The sequence below is a fragment of the Rhinolophus sinicus genome, linkage group LG06 (genome assembly GCF_036562045.2).
Source record: "Rhinolophus sinicus isolate RSC01 linkage group LG06, ASM3656204v1, whole genome shotgun sequence".
Classification (NCBI taxonomy): Eukaryota; Metazoa; Chordata; class Mammalia; order Chiroptera; family Rhinolophidae; genus Rhinolophus; species Rhinolophus sinicus.
Window position 1 is genome coordinate 158575885 of NC_133756.1, and position 13274 is coordinate 158589158.

Sequence of the window (13274 nt, forward strand, 5' to 3'; positions counted from 1 at the left end):
CTGAATCACTTCAAAGAGTCAGAAGCACCTGGCAAGAATATAGTTTATTGGGGGAGCCACAGGAAAAGGAAGGGGTCAGGTGGAAAAGGGCTGAAGTCACAGACACATCAGGATAGGGAAGAAGAGTCAGTTCACCAAATCAGACAAACAAGCCCAGTTATCTGGTGGCTGTGTACAGCTTGGGGGTAAAGTCTGAAGAGTGGCACAGGACTCTGCCCTGTTCTCTTTAGGAACTGGAGCAGGTGGGGTGCTGCCGGAGAGAGCCCCCAGAGGGCTCAGAGCTGCCCAGAGTCTCCGGGGCCAGGGCAGGGGCAGAAGCAGGCAGGTTGGCCTCTGTCAGCAGGGCCGCATCTTCCCAGGAGCCTGAACCTGGGCCAGGGAGGGAAAAACAAAATCCCAAATGGGAAATCAGATAACCAGGGGCCCCTCCCCGCTCAATGTGGCACCCTCCCTCTCGCATGCCATCCCCACCCTAACCAGGTCCCCATGCAGGGTGGTGCCCCTCACCATCACTGGCCTCTGGCTCTAGCTCTTCCTCTCCACTCAGGGGCTGCTGATCGGGTTTCTCTTCCTCAGACAGCTGGCCTTCTGCAGCCACAGGGGGAACGCAGAGGTCAGACTGGAAGAGGCTGAAGAGAGGGCTAGGAGGAGTTGGCAGGGAGGGATGGCTGACGCACCGTACCTGTCCCGGAGGGATCTTCAGGGCTCTCACCATCCTCTGTAATGTCTGATAGCTGGGTTGACTCCTCTTGGCCTTGGGGTAGAAGGCAGGGCAGGGTAGGGCTAGGGAGGCCGTGCCTGGACAGCAGTGCTTTTTCTTTGACCCTCAGCTCAGTGTGGGAGAGCCTGAAGCCTCATACTGGATGCTGCAGGAGCCCCCTCACCCCCAGTCCCCAGCCATCACCTTTACCTGGCTGACGGGCAGAGATCCTTCCCTGGACTTCCTTTCGGGAACCGTCTCTTTTTCGGATGTTTACCTATGGAGGAGAACCCACTCAGCAGTGAGGACTGCCTTCCTTCCCCAGTGATCAGGGCCCTGCAGCCCGAGCCCCCAACGTGCCCTGGCTCATTCCCCAGTCAGAGAAGGATCAGGAAGGGAAGAGGAAGGGGTCCTTTGCGACCTGCAAAGCGAAGCGGTGTCGGGGCCAGATGCCTCCCCACACCCACTGCATGTAGCTGAAGAGCACGATGACGCTGAGGAAGGTGAAGTTGCTGGCAACACCGACGAAGGCGCAAGTCATTGGGAAGTTGTACAGCAGGTACCTGAAGCAGGAAGAAGGGACAGAAGGTAGCAGTCACCGGAGAGCACCAGCCTTCTCATAAGAGAGCAGTTCTCAACTCTGGCTGCACATCAGCACTCCCTAAGGCGCCTCCAAAAAGTCTGATGGCCAGATGTGGACCTAACAGATTCCGGTTCAGTTGGTCTGGGGACAGGGCCCAGGCATCGGTATTTTTAAAAAGTTCCCCAGGAATCAAATGAACAAGCAAAACAAAACAAACACAGACTCATGGAGGCAGACTGCAGATTGGTGGTTACCAGAGGGGCAGGGGGGCGGAGGGAGAGCGAAATGGGTAAAGGGGGTCAACTATATGGTGACAGACGGAAAACAGATTTTTGGTGGTGAGTATGCTGTAGTATATGCAGATGTCACATTATATTGTACACTGGAAACTTACAATGTTGTACCAATGTGACCTCAAAACAGGAAAAAAAAAAGGTTCCCCGGGGAATTGATAGCCTGACGTGCAGCCAGCGTTGAGAACCTGTGGCCCAGGTAAAACCTGTTACCTCTGCTTAGGACCCTCTTCACTTGGCGGCCTCATGAGAGCCGCCGAGGCTCACTTCAGGGGTTCCTTACCTGAGCCCAGAGAAGTGGGCATGGATGCGGAGGTAGGCGCCATACAGCTGGATGCGCTTGCTGTGGACCTCGATAAATGCTCCGGTGGTCGGCACATACTGCAGGGGCCAGAGGGGGGGATGGTAGCCATGTCAGGCCGGGATCCTGCTCCTGACAATCTGGGGCCCACTTCCAGCCTCTGCTGCTGTCCCTCCTGACCGAGCCCAGAGGCTCCTCAGGCAGAAGTCTGGGCTTATGGGGAGGGCTGTCTCCTAGTCCTCCTTCACCTCCCTTACCGAGTTCTCTCTGTATTCCGGGTACAGCTCCACCTCCAGGAGCTGCTTCTGCTCTGCAAAGCCAAACAGCAGGAGGCTAGAGAAGACCAGTGTGTCAATCATCTGGAGAAGGTCTGAGCGGTAATGCAGCATCACCTGCCAGGGCCAGGAGGGAGAGGTTGGGGACTGATACCCCCAGGTTCCCACGGCCCCTCAGTCACCCCTGAGAGTCTATGAAGGCTGCTTCTTCCTCAGGTCCCCTGCTCCCTCACTTTCACTTCCTATCATGTTCCCCCAAGTCTTGACCCAACTGTTCCAAATGCTTGAGTGCTGTCCCTGAGAGGCGCCTCTTCTAAGAAACCTTCCTAGGGCAAGCCTAACACTCTCTCTGATCTAACTTTCCCCCAAATGGTTCTATAATCCAGAGCAGATTAAGCCCCAGTACACCATCTGAGGCTTTTTCCCCTGTGGAGACATGTTGGGATTTGCTTTCATGATGTGGTTTTATTGACAATTAAGAATGGAGTCTAACATTCACTGAATACCCACTACGTGCTAATAAGCACTTTGCATTTCCTGACTGAATCCAAACTAGTCTTACTATAGGGAGTTACCACCATACCATTGATAATACTTTATAACCAAGGGGGTCAGTAAGCTGCCCCTCAGCTAGTATGTTCGTGAGTGAGGATTCGAGCCCATGTCTGTCTGGCTCCCAAGAAGCCCATTTTCAGAGCGGCTCCACTCTTCAGACTTTACCCCAAAGCTGGACGTGGCCACTAGATATCTGGGGCTGTCTGTCTGACTTGGTAAACTGAGTCCCCTTGCCTATCTGGATGTGTCTTGTGACCTCAGAGCTAGGATGTTTTCTCCTGAAGGCCAACCCAGATATTCTAACATCTGTCGTCATTCTCCACACCCTCCCATAGAGGCCACGAACACTTACGGAGCGTGAAGAAGTGGAGATGATTCGGCCGCCTCTGGTGTAGCACGAAATGGTGACCAAGAACATGCCCAAACCTTGATTCACAGGGGACTCTGGCAGCTCAAGCTCTAAGGTAACGCGGTACGGCTGTCCATACATCAGCACCTGTCCGAGGTAGCCCCATCTCTCCTCAAAAATGTGTACTTGGAAATTGTACGGTCCCTGTCCCCCCCCCCAGCCCCTCCAAACACTCTGCTACAACCCCCTTGGTTAGCATTATTAACAGTCCTCTCCAGCTCTCTCATCCCAAGAATGTGCTGCCCCCTAGTGGTGGCCGGATCCCTCCCACTTCTGAGATCTTAGTCCCACTGCTGTTCCGAGAAAGAGGCTTTGTCACATTTCTTTTCCAAAAGAGAACCATCGTGTTGCCAAGTGGGCCATCTGTGACTCAGGCCTGTCCTCAGGAGGCCACCCCCCTGGGCATAACCTGCCTTCACTGACATTATTAATTAACCAAGTGCCAGAAACGCTCATCATCTCCCTAGCCAGGTCTTGCAGTCATTGTCGCTCCAGATCATCTTGATGTCATTCTGGGTCCCTTATGTTGGTTCCGTTGGCAGAACCGAGACTCATAGTGGGAAGGCTCCTTCTCTGGGATTAACCTCAAAAGGTTAAAGACTTGCCACCAAACATACCCTAGTTCTTCCTGACCATTCCTATATTCCTCTAATCCTATATTCAACTATTTTCCTGTAACACGACCCTCTCAGCATGGTATATAAGATTCACAGGGGTGATGGGAAAGCTTTTGCTTTTAACAAAAGAGGGAATGGATTTAAGGAGGAAAAAAAAAGTTGAAAAACACTGCCCTAGCCCATAGCGAACCAGCTCCAAAATCTGGACACGACTGACGGTCCTCTGAATATTTTATCACTAGGGTAAAAGGTGGAAAGCCAGTGATCCAAGTTCTATACAGATTCTTATTTTCTGTCTGAATTATTTGTTGAAAAAAAGAATGGATTTCAAACAGAAAAATCCAAAGAAACAAAGGATTTTCTGTAGTGTTTTGAAAAGTTTGCAACTTATGTAGTAGCAGATTGAACTTCTAATTGTAAAATCTAATTTGCAAAATGTTCTGAATAAAGTCATAGGGAAAAAAAAATGGATTCCATGGGATTCCTACCCTTCTATAGAGGCCAAATGAATCTAAGCCAATTATTTCTCTGAATTCTTTGAAACATCAAAACAGTTCTCTGGGTGGGCTGAAGGGAAATGGGGAGTGACTACTAGCTAATGGGTATGGGTTTCTTTTGGGGGTAATAAAAATGCTCTAAAGCTGACTGTAGTGATGGCTGCTCAACTCTGTGACTACACTAAAAATGACTGAGCTGTAAATTTTAAATGAGTTGTATGGAATGTGACACATCTCAGTAAAGCTGTTTTGTGTGTGTGTATGTGTGTATATATACATAGATGTATTTTTTTTTAACTAGTAATTGTGTCTCAATGTCCTCTCCTCCAAGGGGATCCACAGAATCTGATACCAGAACCTTCTGACTGACTCCATGCCTTTGTCCACACGTGTCTACCTGATAGGCAGACTCTGCCCCCAATTCCCCATTCCCACAATATTCACCCTTCCTTAAAAGGTCCACTTTGAGCCTCACCATCTCCATAGTCTCACACCGACCTCTCAAATTCTTCACAGATTCTTCTAAAAGGCAGAATCTGCATCTTACACTTTGCAATTCTTATAATATATAGAATTCTGTTAGTCCTGTGGACTCCTTGAGAGCAAGACCACATCTCCTTATAGCAAGGTGTTACACACAGGGTAGACACATTATTTCATCCATCCATCTATCCATTCAAAAGCGTTCACTGCAAATGAACAAAACGATCAACCTGCTTTAATTTTCGGGGCCTTGGGCTGGATCGCCCCCTATGCTTCAACTTTCCCTTTGTTCCTCATCCAGCAGCCTTGCACCCGATTACTTTAGGCTCTCTGTATCACCTCTGTGATCTCTACAATGGGCAGCCACACAACTGCATGCGCCATTCCAGGGGCAGAGGTCCTGAGGCTGTGTTCCTAATCCTCTCAATATATTCCTATTATTATTATTAGTTACCATCATCATCATCATTGCCACAGAAGCCCATAGAATCAACATCTTCACAGAAAATTCTACAATCTCCAAGTTCCTTTTCTGAGCAGTAGCACTATGACGAAAAATCTCTGTCTTGCAACGTGCAATATTCTACCTCACTACTTTGACATCTTCCATTTGGGGCCCACTCATCTAACCTGGTACATTTAATAGCGTACGGCTACTTGGTGGTAAAACGGAAAGTTTTACCGTTTATAAATAACCTGGGAGACACAGTCTCCCAGGTTATTTATATTGTCAAGTAATGCCAGTCTGCACGCCAATCCCAGGGAACCCGACTCTATACTCCTTTCCTTACACTCCTTCCTTCAGTGACCATTTATTTCTATCCTGTGTTTTCTATCTTAAAGTCAGTGTCCTCCCAAGTACCATTTTTGAAAAATAATTTTCAAATGATTTTTAAATTCTGAAAGTAAGGTTGACCACTGATTACTTCGAATATGTCGCTGGCTGGCAGCTCCAACAACTCTGGTGATTAGAAATGATGTTGCTCCTCTAATGTCCTTTTGAAGTGTTCAGGGATCCTACCCTTTTCCAGAGCCTCCCCCAGCTTGCCTAATAAAAAAGGATGCATTCCCAGGCTGCATTTCTTAGGGTTGCCAGGTTTGCTGATGTCATACTGGCACCTGGCCAGTCCTCCGGCCCAGTACCCTTTGTAATGGCAGGCCACACATATTTGTCAATAGTTTCATAATTTTACATACAAGCTTTCAAAACTCTTGGGTAGATTCCATCCTAGTCCAATTAACTAGTTGATTTGTTAAGTTAGGTTCATTTAGGTCTAAAATATACCTCATCTAGTAGATGTGGCCTGGCTGAAACAATTTGAGAAGAACACTGCAGGAAACAATCCATACAATTCACTTAGACTTGCATTCTCCTTGACAGCCTTCCTTCCTTAGTCTCTATTACTCAATCCCTGTTCTCCAGCTCTTTCTCAAGCCTTCCTATTTCAAGGCACCAAAGTGCTAATGCAACCCCTCTTCAGCTTCAATACTCACGCGGTCACGTCCACTCTTAGCTAGGGACACGTTGGCAACAGGAAAGGAGCAGAGTAAGGAGGTGGAGGGGTCACAGTCGGTCCTAAATGAGAATGGGGATGACACTCTGCTAAGTTATGGAGTCTGCCTTACCCTAACCCCCACTCCCTATCCCCCACCTCTTCTCCCAGAGCAGGCACCCTTCTCTGTTACAGAGAGAGATGGAGAAATGCAGCCAGGGGATCCAAGTGATTCTCATTCTCTTACTGCTATTTCAGCTTATTTCCTCTTTTGAGAGAAGACATTCTTAGATGAGACTCTATGGACACTCAGTTGAATAGTTTCAGACTTAAGTGATTCTAAAAACTCAACTTGGGGAGCTTGATAAAAATGTAGATGCCTGGGCCCACCTCCAGATTCTGATTCAATAGTCTGGTCTGGGGCCTAGTTTGAGATAACTCCTCACAAGGGATCCACAGATGGTCTTTAAAAGGCTATGAACCCCCTCTAGTTGTAGGCAAAACTGCACATGGGCGTGAGTGTGCAGCATAAACATGGGCATGAAGATACATTTTTATGGCAGGAGGAGCCATAGCTTTCAGGAGATCCATGATTCTTAAAAATTTAAGCAGCTCTGCCTTAGAAATTACAGCTCATGACCAGGAACTCAGGACAGGGAAAAACAACTTTAGACCATTGATAATAATGCCCTTATCAGTAGCTCTTGATTGGTCCTATCACCATTGTTGAGAGAAGGGGAGAGAATGTGGCAGGGTGTGTAAAATAGGAAGGAGCAGGACTGGGGGGGGGGGGGGGGTTACATAACCAGTTACCTTGTGTTTCCATAATCTCGATTGTGCAGTAGACTATCGGGAATGGAAAGAAGTAACGTAAAAGGCAGATTACTGCTTTCCTAATACCTCCTCTAATACAGGCCAGGTTAGTTCTGAGATGACCCAAGGGGTTGGCTAGGCTCAAATGTCTTCTGTGGCCCTGAGAGAAGTCTGATCCAACCTAAATGGAACTGACCCTCATAATGACAGTCTAGAAGGAGAATTTCCTCTTCTTTTTTTTTTCTTCTTTTCAACCAGAGGTAGAGCTAGGACCCTAGAGCCCTATCAGCCCAAACTCACTCCAGCCTTGGGCTGTGAAAGGTAAGAAGTCATATAAGCACACTGGGCCCAAGTTTCCTCCTCTGTAAATGAAGGGGTTGAACTGAAAAGCTCTAAGGGCCCTTGCAGCAATTCTCCCACAGGATTCCTCCGTGATAGTAAGATCCCTCTCACCTGTAGTAGAAATGCACAGGGCTGAGGTGGCTGACTGTCGGCATGTAGGAATAGTAGAAGGAACCATAGAGAAAGACAGACACCCAGAGCAGGAGGAGGATGGTACAGAAGAACACCCCAAATTGCAGCAGCAGCTTTCGGGCACGGCCTGCCAACACGTGGCCCACCTCCTGGGCCCACAGCATGGCAGGTACTGGTGGGTCGTTGACCATGGTGGAGACTGCAGAGGGTCTGGCCCCGGGTTCAGGCCTTGAGTTCCTAGCTGTTTTGCCACCTGGATGCCACCCCTGGCCATGGGATGAAGCAGCTGGAGGTTCCTGGAAAAAGACAGATGGGGAAGAATGGCTTCTTTCCACGGAAAGGTGGGGACAAAAGGGACAAGATTACTGGGCTGGCTTTGAGGAACCAGAGATTGCAGGACACAGCAGAGGCTTTGTTTCCTATGACCTTTCTCCAAATGTGTTTTTCAGTCAATTATCCCCTTTCCTTCACTTGGCTTTGTTCACCCCCAGTGCCAGAGCTCCTCATTTAAACTCGTTCTCGGGCCACATGATTCTGGGGCAGGCCACCTCGATATTCATAGCCATACGTAACATAGAGGATGGGCACCTTAAAATTCTCACAAGGCGCTTTTACACACGATGACACAATCCACACAGGTGGTGCAGGGAAAGAATGCGCGACTTGCCTAAGGTTGCACAGCCAGACTCAAAGCAAGCAGGCGAAGCGCACTCACAATTGCCTCTCGAGTTTCTCCTCTCCTCCTGGAGCTGCGCTCGCTCGCCTACCGGCCCGCGACCCACGCCGGGTAGGGCGTCCTGCAGCCTAGGTCCGCTCCCTGCCAGCCCCCACCGGCTCGCGGGTGGGCGCAGCGCCGGTAGCCCCGACTTAACCGCGCCACCGTGGAAAAAACCAGACCGACGGGTGCCAGAGCTCCGCAGACTCACCAGCCTCGCGCGCTGCCTAGGCAACGGCGAGAGGGACTTCCGCCTCCCGGGTAAGCCCCGCCTCCTTCCGCCGGCTGCCTATGTAGCCCCGGGGGGAGGGCCTCGTCCAGGGGAGGGGCACGGCAAGGGGCGGGGCTAGGTGCGAGAGGCGGGGCCCTCCCGACTGCTGGGCTCCCCGCCTCCGCGCGCTCCCCACTATTTCTCGCGGTGGTCCGTCACTCTCCAGTTGCCATGACCAAAGGGGAAAGGCGCCTCCCACCAGGCCCCCAAGATATATCCAGGAGATGCTATGAGTCATAGCATCCCCCTCGGCCCGGCTTTCGAGGCCGCAATCATGGCCCTCGGTCCACACCTTAACCACCCTCCATCTAAACCCCGAAAGGGGGGAGAATGTTCGGCAGCCAGCTGGCGCTGACTTTAATCACCCACAGGTCTTTGGACCGTAGGCATCCAAGGCATCGCTCGGAGTACGTTGCAGCCCCTTGCGCCATGCGCCGGCGCTCGGACTGTCCACCATTCACTAGAGTGGTAGCATTTCAGACCCATTTTACCTCCAGCTTTTACGATGCGTGATCTATCTCCTCTGACCCTAACTAAACTCTCTCAGAGTCCCCACAGCATATTATCTAGACTAGGTCTCGGAAGGCGGCACCTTCTGTTTTGTTATGTCTATTCACCCCAAATAAGAGCCTTCTGAGGGTAAAGTCAGTGTTGTTGGCATCTTTGCATCACCCACAGCACCAAGCACAGCGATGCAGGCGTGGGAGGTAATCTCTCAGACCAACACCCCCACCCGCACTCAGGAAGCCCATCTATTCCCAGAAACCCCCATTGACTCTCCCCACAATGCCCCTACCTCTTTGTCCGATTCTTTCATCTGGTCTCTGTACGCCTCTTTTCCTCCAGCTTCTTTTTGGTCTGCCATTTCTTTAGACATCTTCCTGACGTACCTCGCTGGATCTTGCGAGTCACTTGTGGCTAGGCGAAGTGGTGATTTAGGAGCTGATACCTGTAGCTCATCACATTTTCCTGGATATGGGGAGTGGAGGGTCCCTGGGAGAGAAACGAAGATTCACTTGATAAATGCAGTATCAGAATAGAGAAAGGAGGGGATGAGGGGGGCGACTGCCCAGCTGATGTCTGATTTTCAAATGCGCAGGGTCCCCTGCAGACTCTACTGCAGGGGCTGTCACAGGTCCAGACCACCCCATTTGTGGGGGGAGTCTGTCTAGGCCTCAGCTTCCTCCAGCTCCTTTGGGGAGGGCTCTAGCCCAGACATAGAATGCCTGCAATGGGGGAGGGGCAGGTAGTGAGACAGTAACAGTGGGGGAGTGCACAGGGGCTGCAAGGCAGCAGCCAGACTCCCCCATTGGCCAGGCAGTTGGTATGCTCCAGAATCTGAGCAGCTCCTTCTAGCATCCTTCATCCTTCAGGTACCAGCTGTCTGGGTAGCGTTTGAGCTGCAGAAACTGGGACTAGCCCTCAACAGTCCACTGACCTGATCCTCCCCAGTGGCCTTCTCTGGATAAGATACTTCTGCTGCTGTATCAGATACTTTCAGCTGCAACTCCCTGCAAGGTGGGGCATCCATCTAAGGCAGGTTTTGGTGTACCCCACTGACCCTACTCCCCAGGGCTGCTGCCGCCTCTGGCCTCAGGTGAGTCAGAAGCATCTTGCTTTCTTCCCTGGGGGCTCAAGGGGGCAGGTGGAGATTTTATGCCGTCCCATCAGGGAGGGGCTCTTTCTGGTTGAGGCTTTCAGAGCTGGGAACACATATAGCTTGAGAGTCTGAAAAGCCTTAAATCGTTTGTACGTATAATGATCTGTGGCCCAGGCCATATGGGAGTCTGGGGAGCATCTCATCCCACCCTCTCCATTTCCTCAGCCGAGGAAGACAGGGATGGGAAAGGCCACACTGGAAGATGGGGATAAAGAGAAGAAAACATCGGGGCACATGATCCAGCTTTGTAAAGGTTTTTGAGGAGTGAGCATGGAGGGGGGCCTTCAGTTGAGATTGTGCAGGGCCCTATCATGCTGAGCTGTCCCTCTCTTTTCTCCAGGATGAAAGGGGAGACCCCTGTGAACAGCACTATGAGTATTGGGCAAGCCCGCAAGATGGTGGAACAGCTTAAGATTGAGGCCAGCTTGTGCCGGATAAAGGTGGGTGGGACCCTGGATCCTATTAGTTGCCCCAGCTGTGCTGTAGGTTCCCAAACCTCAGGATAAGGGATGCTTTTTTTTTCTTGACTCCCTGAGATGAGGGGAGGACTCCCGGGCTCTGTAAGGAGAGATGTCCCCAGGCCTCTGTGGGGGATGAGGGAAGAGAAGACTGTCTTAAGGAATGTTATAGATGGTATACAATAACCCATTTGGGAAGGGAAGCTGCAGTCCCTTTCAGGGCTTCTGGCTAACAGTTCCCCTCCTGGCTTTGCCCCAGGTTTCCAAGGCAGCAGCAGACCTGATGACTTACTGTGATGCCCACGCCTGTGAGGATCCCCTCATCACCCCTGTGCCCACTTCAGAGAATCCCTTCCGGGAGAAGAAGTTCTTCTGTGCCCTCCTCTGAGCTGCCCTGTCCTTCCTCACACCTCCTCACCTTTCCTTTCCGTCTCCTAGACCCTTCTTTAGGTCAGTAACTGGCGTCAGCCCCTGAGGGTCCCTGCATCCCTTTCCTAGTCCTTGCTCAACCCTGTGAGGTTATCTGAAGCACAAGGCCCTCCCTCACATATCTGTCAACTCCATTTCCTCGCCCACTGTGGCTAACCCCAAGCACCCTTTGCTCCACCCATACAAGGGCCATCAGACTCTGCCAACGTCCTGCCCGCTTCCCTCTGTGACCCGCTCAGACAATGGAGAGAGGGATGGGCCGGGTGCTTGCTCTCAGTCTCACCTGGAGCTATTGGAAGGGTAAAGCCATTTGAAGAATAAAGTCATGCAGAATCTCAGAGGACAGCTCCTGTGTTAGCGTTCTTGGGGGAGAGGATCATCAGTCAACAGATGTGGGGGTGGCTGCAGCAGTTGAAAGGCGTGCCATACCCAGGGAACAGGGCCAGCCAGTCAAAGCAGGTTAGACATTGTCTAGGATCCGAGATCAGTGGGGTTGGGAGAGGGCGAGAGGTGGTGGGAGCGAGAGAGCGTCTCAAGTGGAAGAATTAAGTCACAACAGACACCTAGAGTCTACGGAGAGAGAGCACGCGCGCGCGCGCGCACACACACACACACACACACACACTCACTCACGGGCAATGAACAATGAAGGCAAGTGAAACTGAAAACAGACCGAACGGGATGGATTTAGGGAGGGGGTTCAGGAGGGCAGTTGCAGACAGGATGAACCCAGTAACGGAGGGGAGGAGCTTGGTTCCAGTTCCCGCGAAGGGGCCGGTTTTACCTCTAAGATGGCCGCGCCCACAGCTGGTCCCTTCCCAAGATGGCCGCCGCCAGGGACCAGCGCCAACATGGCGGCCTTACGTCACTGCGTTTCACCGTACAGGGTTTCTACGCCAGTCCCATTCTTAAAATGGCGGCCCGAGGCATCCACCAGTTCTCAATATGGTCCCCTCGGTGCTCGTCTGGTCTTAAAATGGCTGCTCGTGCCTTCGCCAACTCAATACCCACTCTCACCAACCCCGTCTGGAAGCTGACGTTCCCTCCTCCACCCCGCCCCGATTCCAGGTGAAGGCACACGGGAGGCTATAGCCAAGGATCATGGGACAGGGGTAACTCCAGCAAACACTGCTTAGCAGGCTCTGGTCGCTTGAATGTTGCTAGACAATTTAGGTTTCTATAGCTTGCCGAATAGAGGCTCCCTTTGGAGCGTACACAGAGTGCGATCAATGTCCCATGTCCCGTGCTGTTCGTCTCGGGCGCTGTTCCTGGTCACCTCCTGGTCTCCCTCCGAGTTAGATAAGTCTGAAATTTGGGTTTCCTGAGGGAACTGGGGCTTGCTCTGCTATTTTCCCCTCGGGCCCATTCTGTCACATCCGCCAGAAGCAATGTCCTTGCCCCTAGTGTGCTCACCACCCTTTGTAGTGGTCCAGACGCCAAACCTAACTTAATGTCTCAGAAGCGCCTCCCAGACTCAAACTTGGTAGATTTATAAGCCACAGACTGCCTCTCTAGAAGCCTTTTCCTTCCAAGGGTAAACATACTGAGGTGGGACCAGGGCCAAGGCAGAGAAGGTAACAGGATGTCCTGCTCCTCATGGATTGTCAAGATCCCCAAAATTCAGGGATACATCCTTCCCAGGGGAAGCCTAGGCCATCTCAAGTTTTGTGCCTGGATATACTTGGGGTTGGGGGGCTGCCTCTAGTAATAGCAGGATGACCCCCATTTAGGGATATAGCCTATCACCCCCAGCTTCCCCACACCTTCACACAGGAAGAGAGCGAGGGGAGAGGAAGGGAGAGGAAACGGAAAGGAATCAGGTTGCCCTCCTGAAGTAGGCACCTACCCCTATTCTGTTCAGGAGCCTACTTAATTCCTTGGTGCTTCCTGAACTGGCACATAGCTGGCACTCAGATACCTAATGAATGGATTGTGCTATATATATATACAAGCTTAAATGGCAAGCAGGACATAACAGACACTTAGAACCTTTCTCTTTTCCTACAGCATCAGTGTTTGGCAAGTTCCAGAGAAGTGAAAATTTTATCAGCTCAGACTTGGTAAAAAGCCAGAAGTGCTCAATAAATGTAATCTTGATATTTTTTTCAAAAGCCTTTGCTCAATTTTTCTGCACACTCAATTTTCATACACGATTAGGGGTGAATGGCTGCAGCCCTAGTTGGGGAGAAAAGGGAGCTTAAGAGGTTACTAGAGGCAGGGCGAGAGCTATAAATAACCACTACAAATT

General features: G+C 51.0%; 2 protein-coding genes across 4 annotated transcripts; one reads left to right on the top strand and one right to left on the bottom strand.

Annotated features, from left to right (window-relative positions):
* Nucleotides 1-25: 25 nt before the first annotated feature.
* On the bottom strand, nt 26-11752 carry BSCL2 (BSCL2 lipid droplet biogenesis associated, seipin). Of its 3 annotated transcripts, XM_074336498.1 has the most exons (13): nt 11700-11752; nt 11310-11388; nt 9276-9472; nt 7473-7789; nt 6208-6289; nt 3060-3203; nt 2135-2269; nt 1860-1957; nt 1122-1263; nt 911-977; nt 683-754; nt 508-588; nt 26-369 (listed from the first exon to the last, which is right to left on the bottom strand). In XM_074336498.1, exons 3-13 carry the CDS (start codon nt 9354-9356, stop codon nt 227-229), a joined length of 1362 nt encoding a protein of 453 aa, XP_074192599.1. In that variant the 5' UTR covers nt 9357-9472; nt 11310-11388; nt 11700-11752; the 3' UTR covers nt 26-226. The 3 variants fall into 3 exon arrangements, with proteins under 3 accessions (XP_074192599.1, XP_019569470.2, XP_019569471.1); XM_019713911.2 differs by lacking the exon at nt 11700-11752 and having other exon boundaries at nt 11310-11400; XM_019713912.2 differs by lacking the exons at nt 9276-9472; nt 11310-11388; nt 11700-11752 and adding an exon at nt 8209-8444.
* Nucleotides 9938-11364, top strand: GNG3 (G protein subunit gamma 3). The gene is made up of 3 exons (XM_019713915.2): nt 9938-10076; nt 10480-10579; nt 10857-11364. The coding sequence occupies exons 2-3, from the start codon at nt 10481-10483 to the stop codon at nt 10983-10985; spliced, it is 228 nt and encodes a 75-aa protein (XP_019569474.1). The 5' UTR covers nt 9938-10076; nt 10480; the 3' UTR covers nt 10986-11364.
* Nucleotides 11753-13274: the final 1522 nt, after the last annotated feature.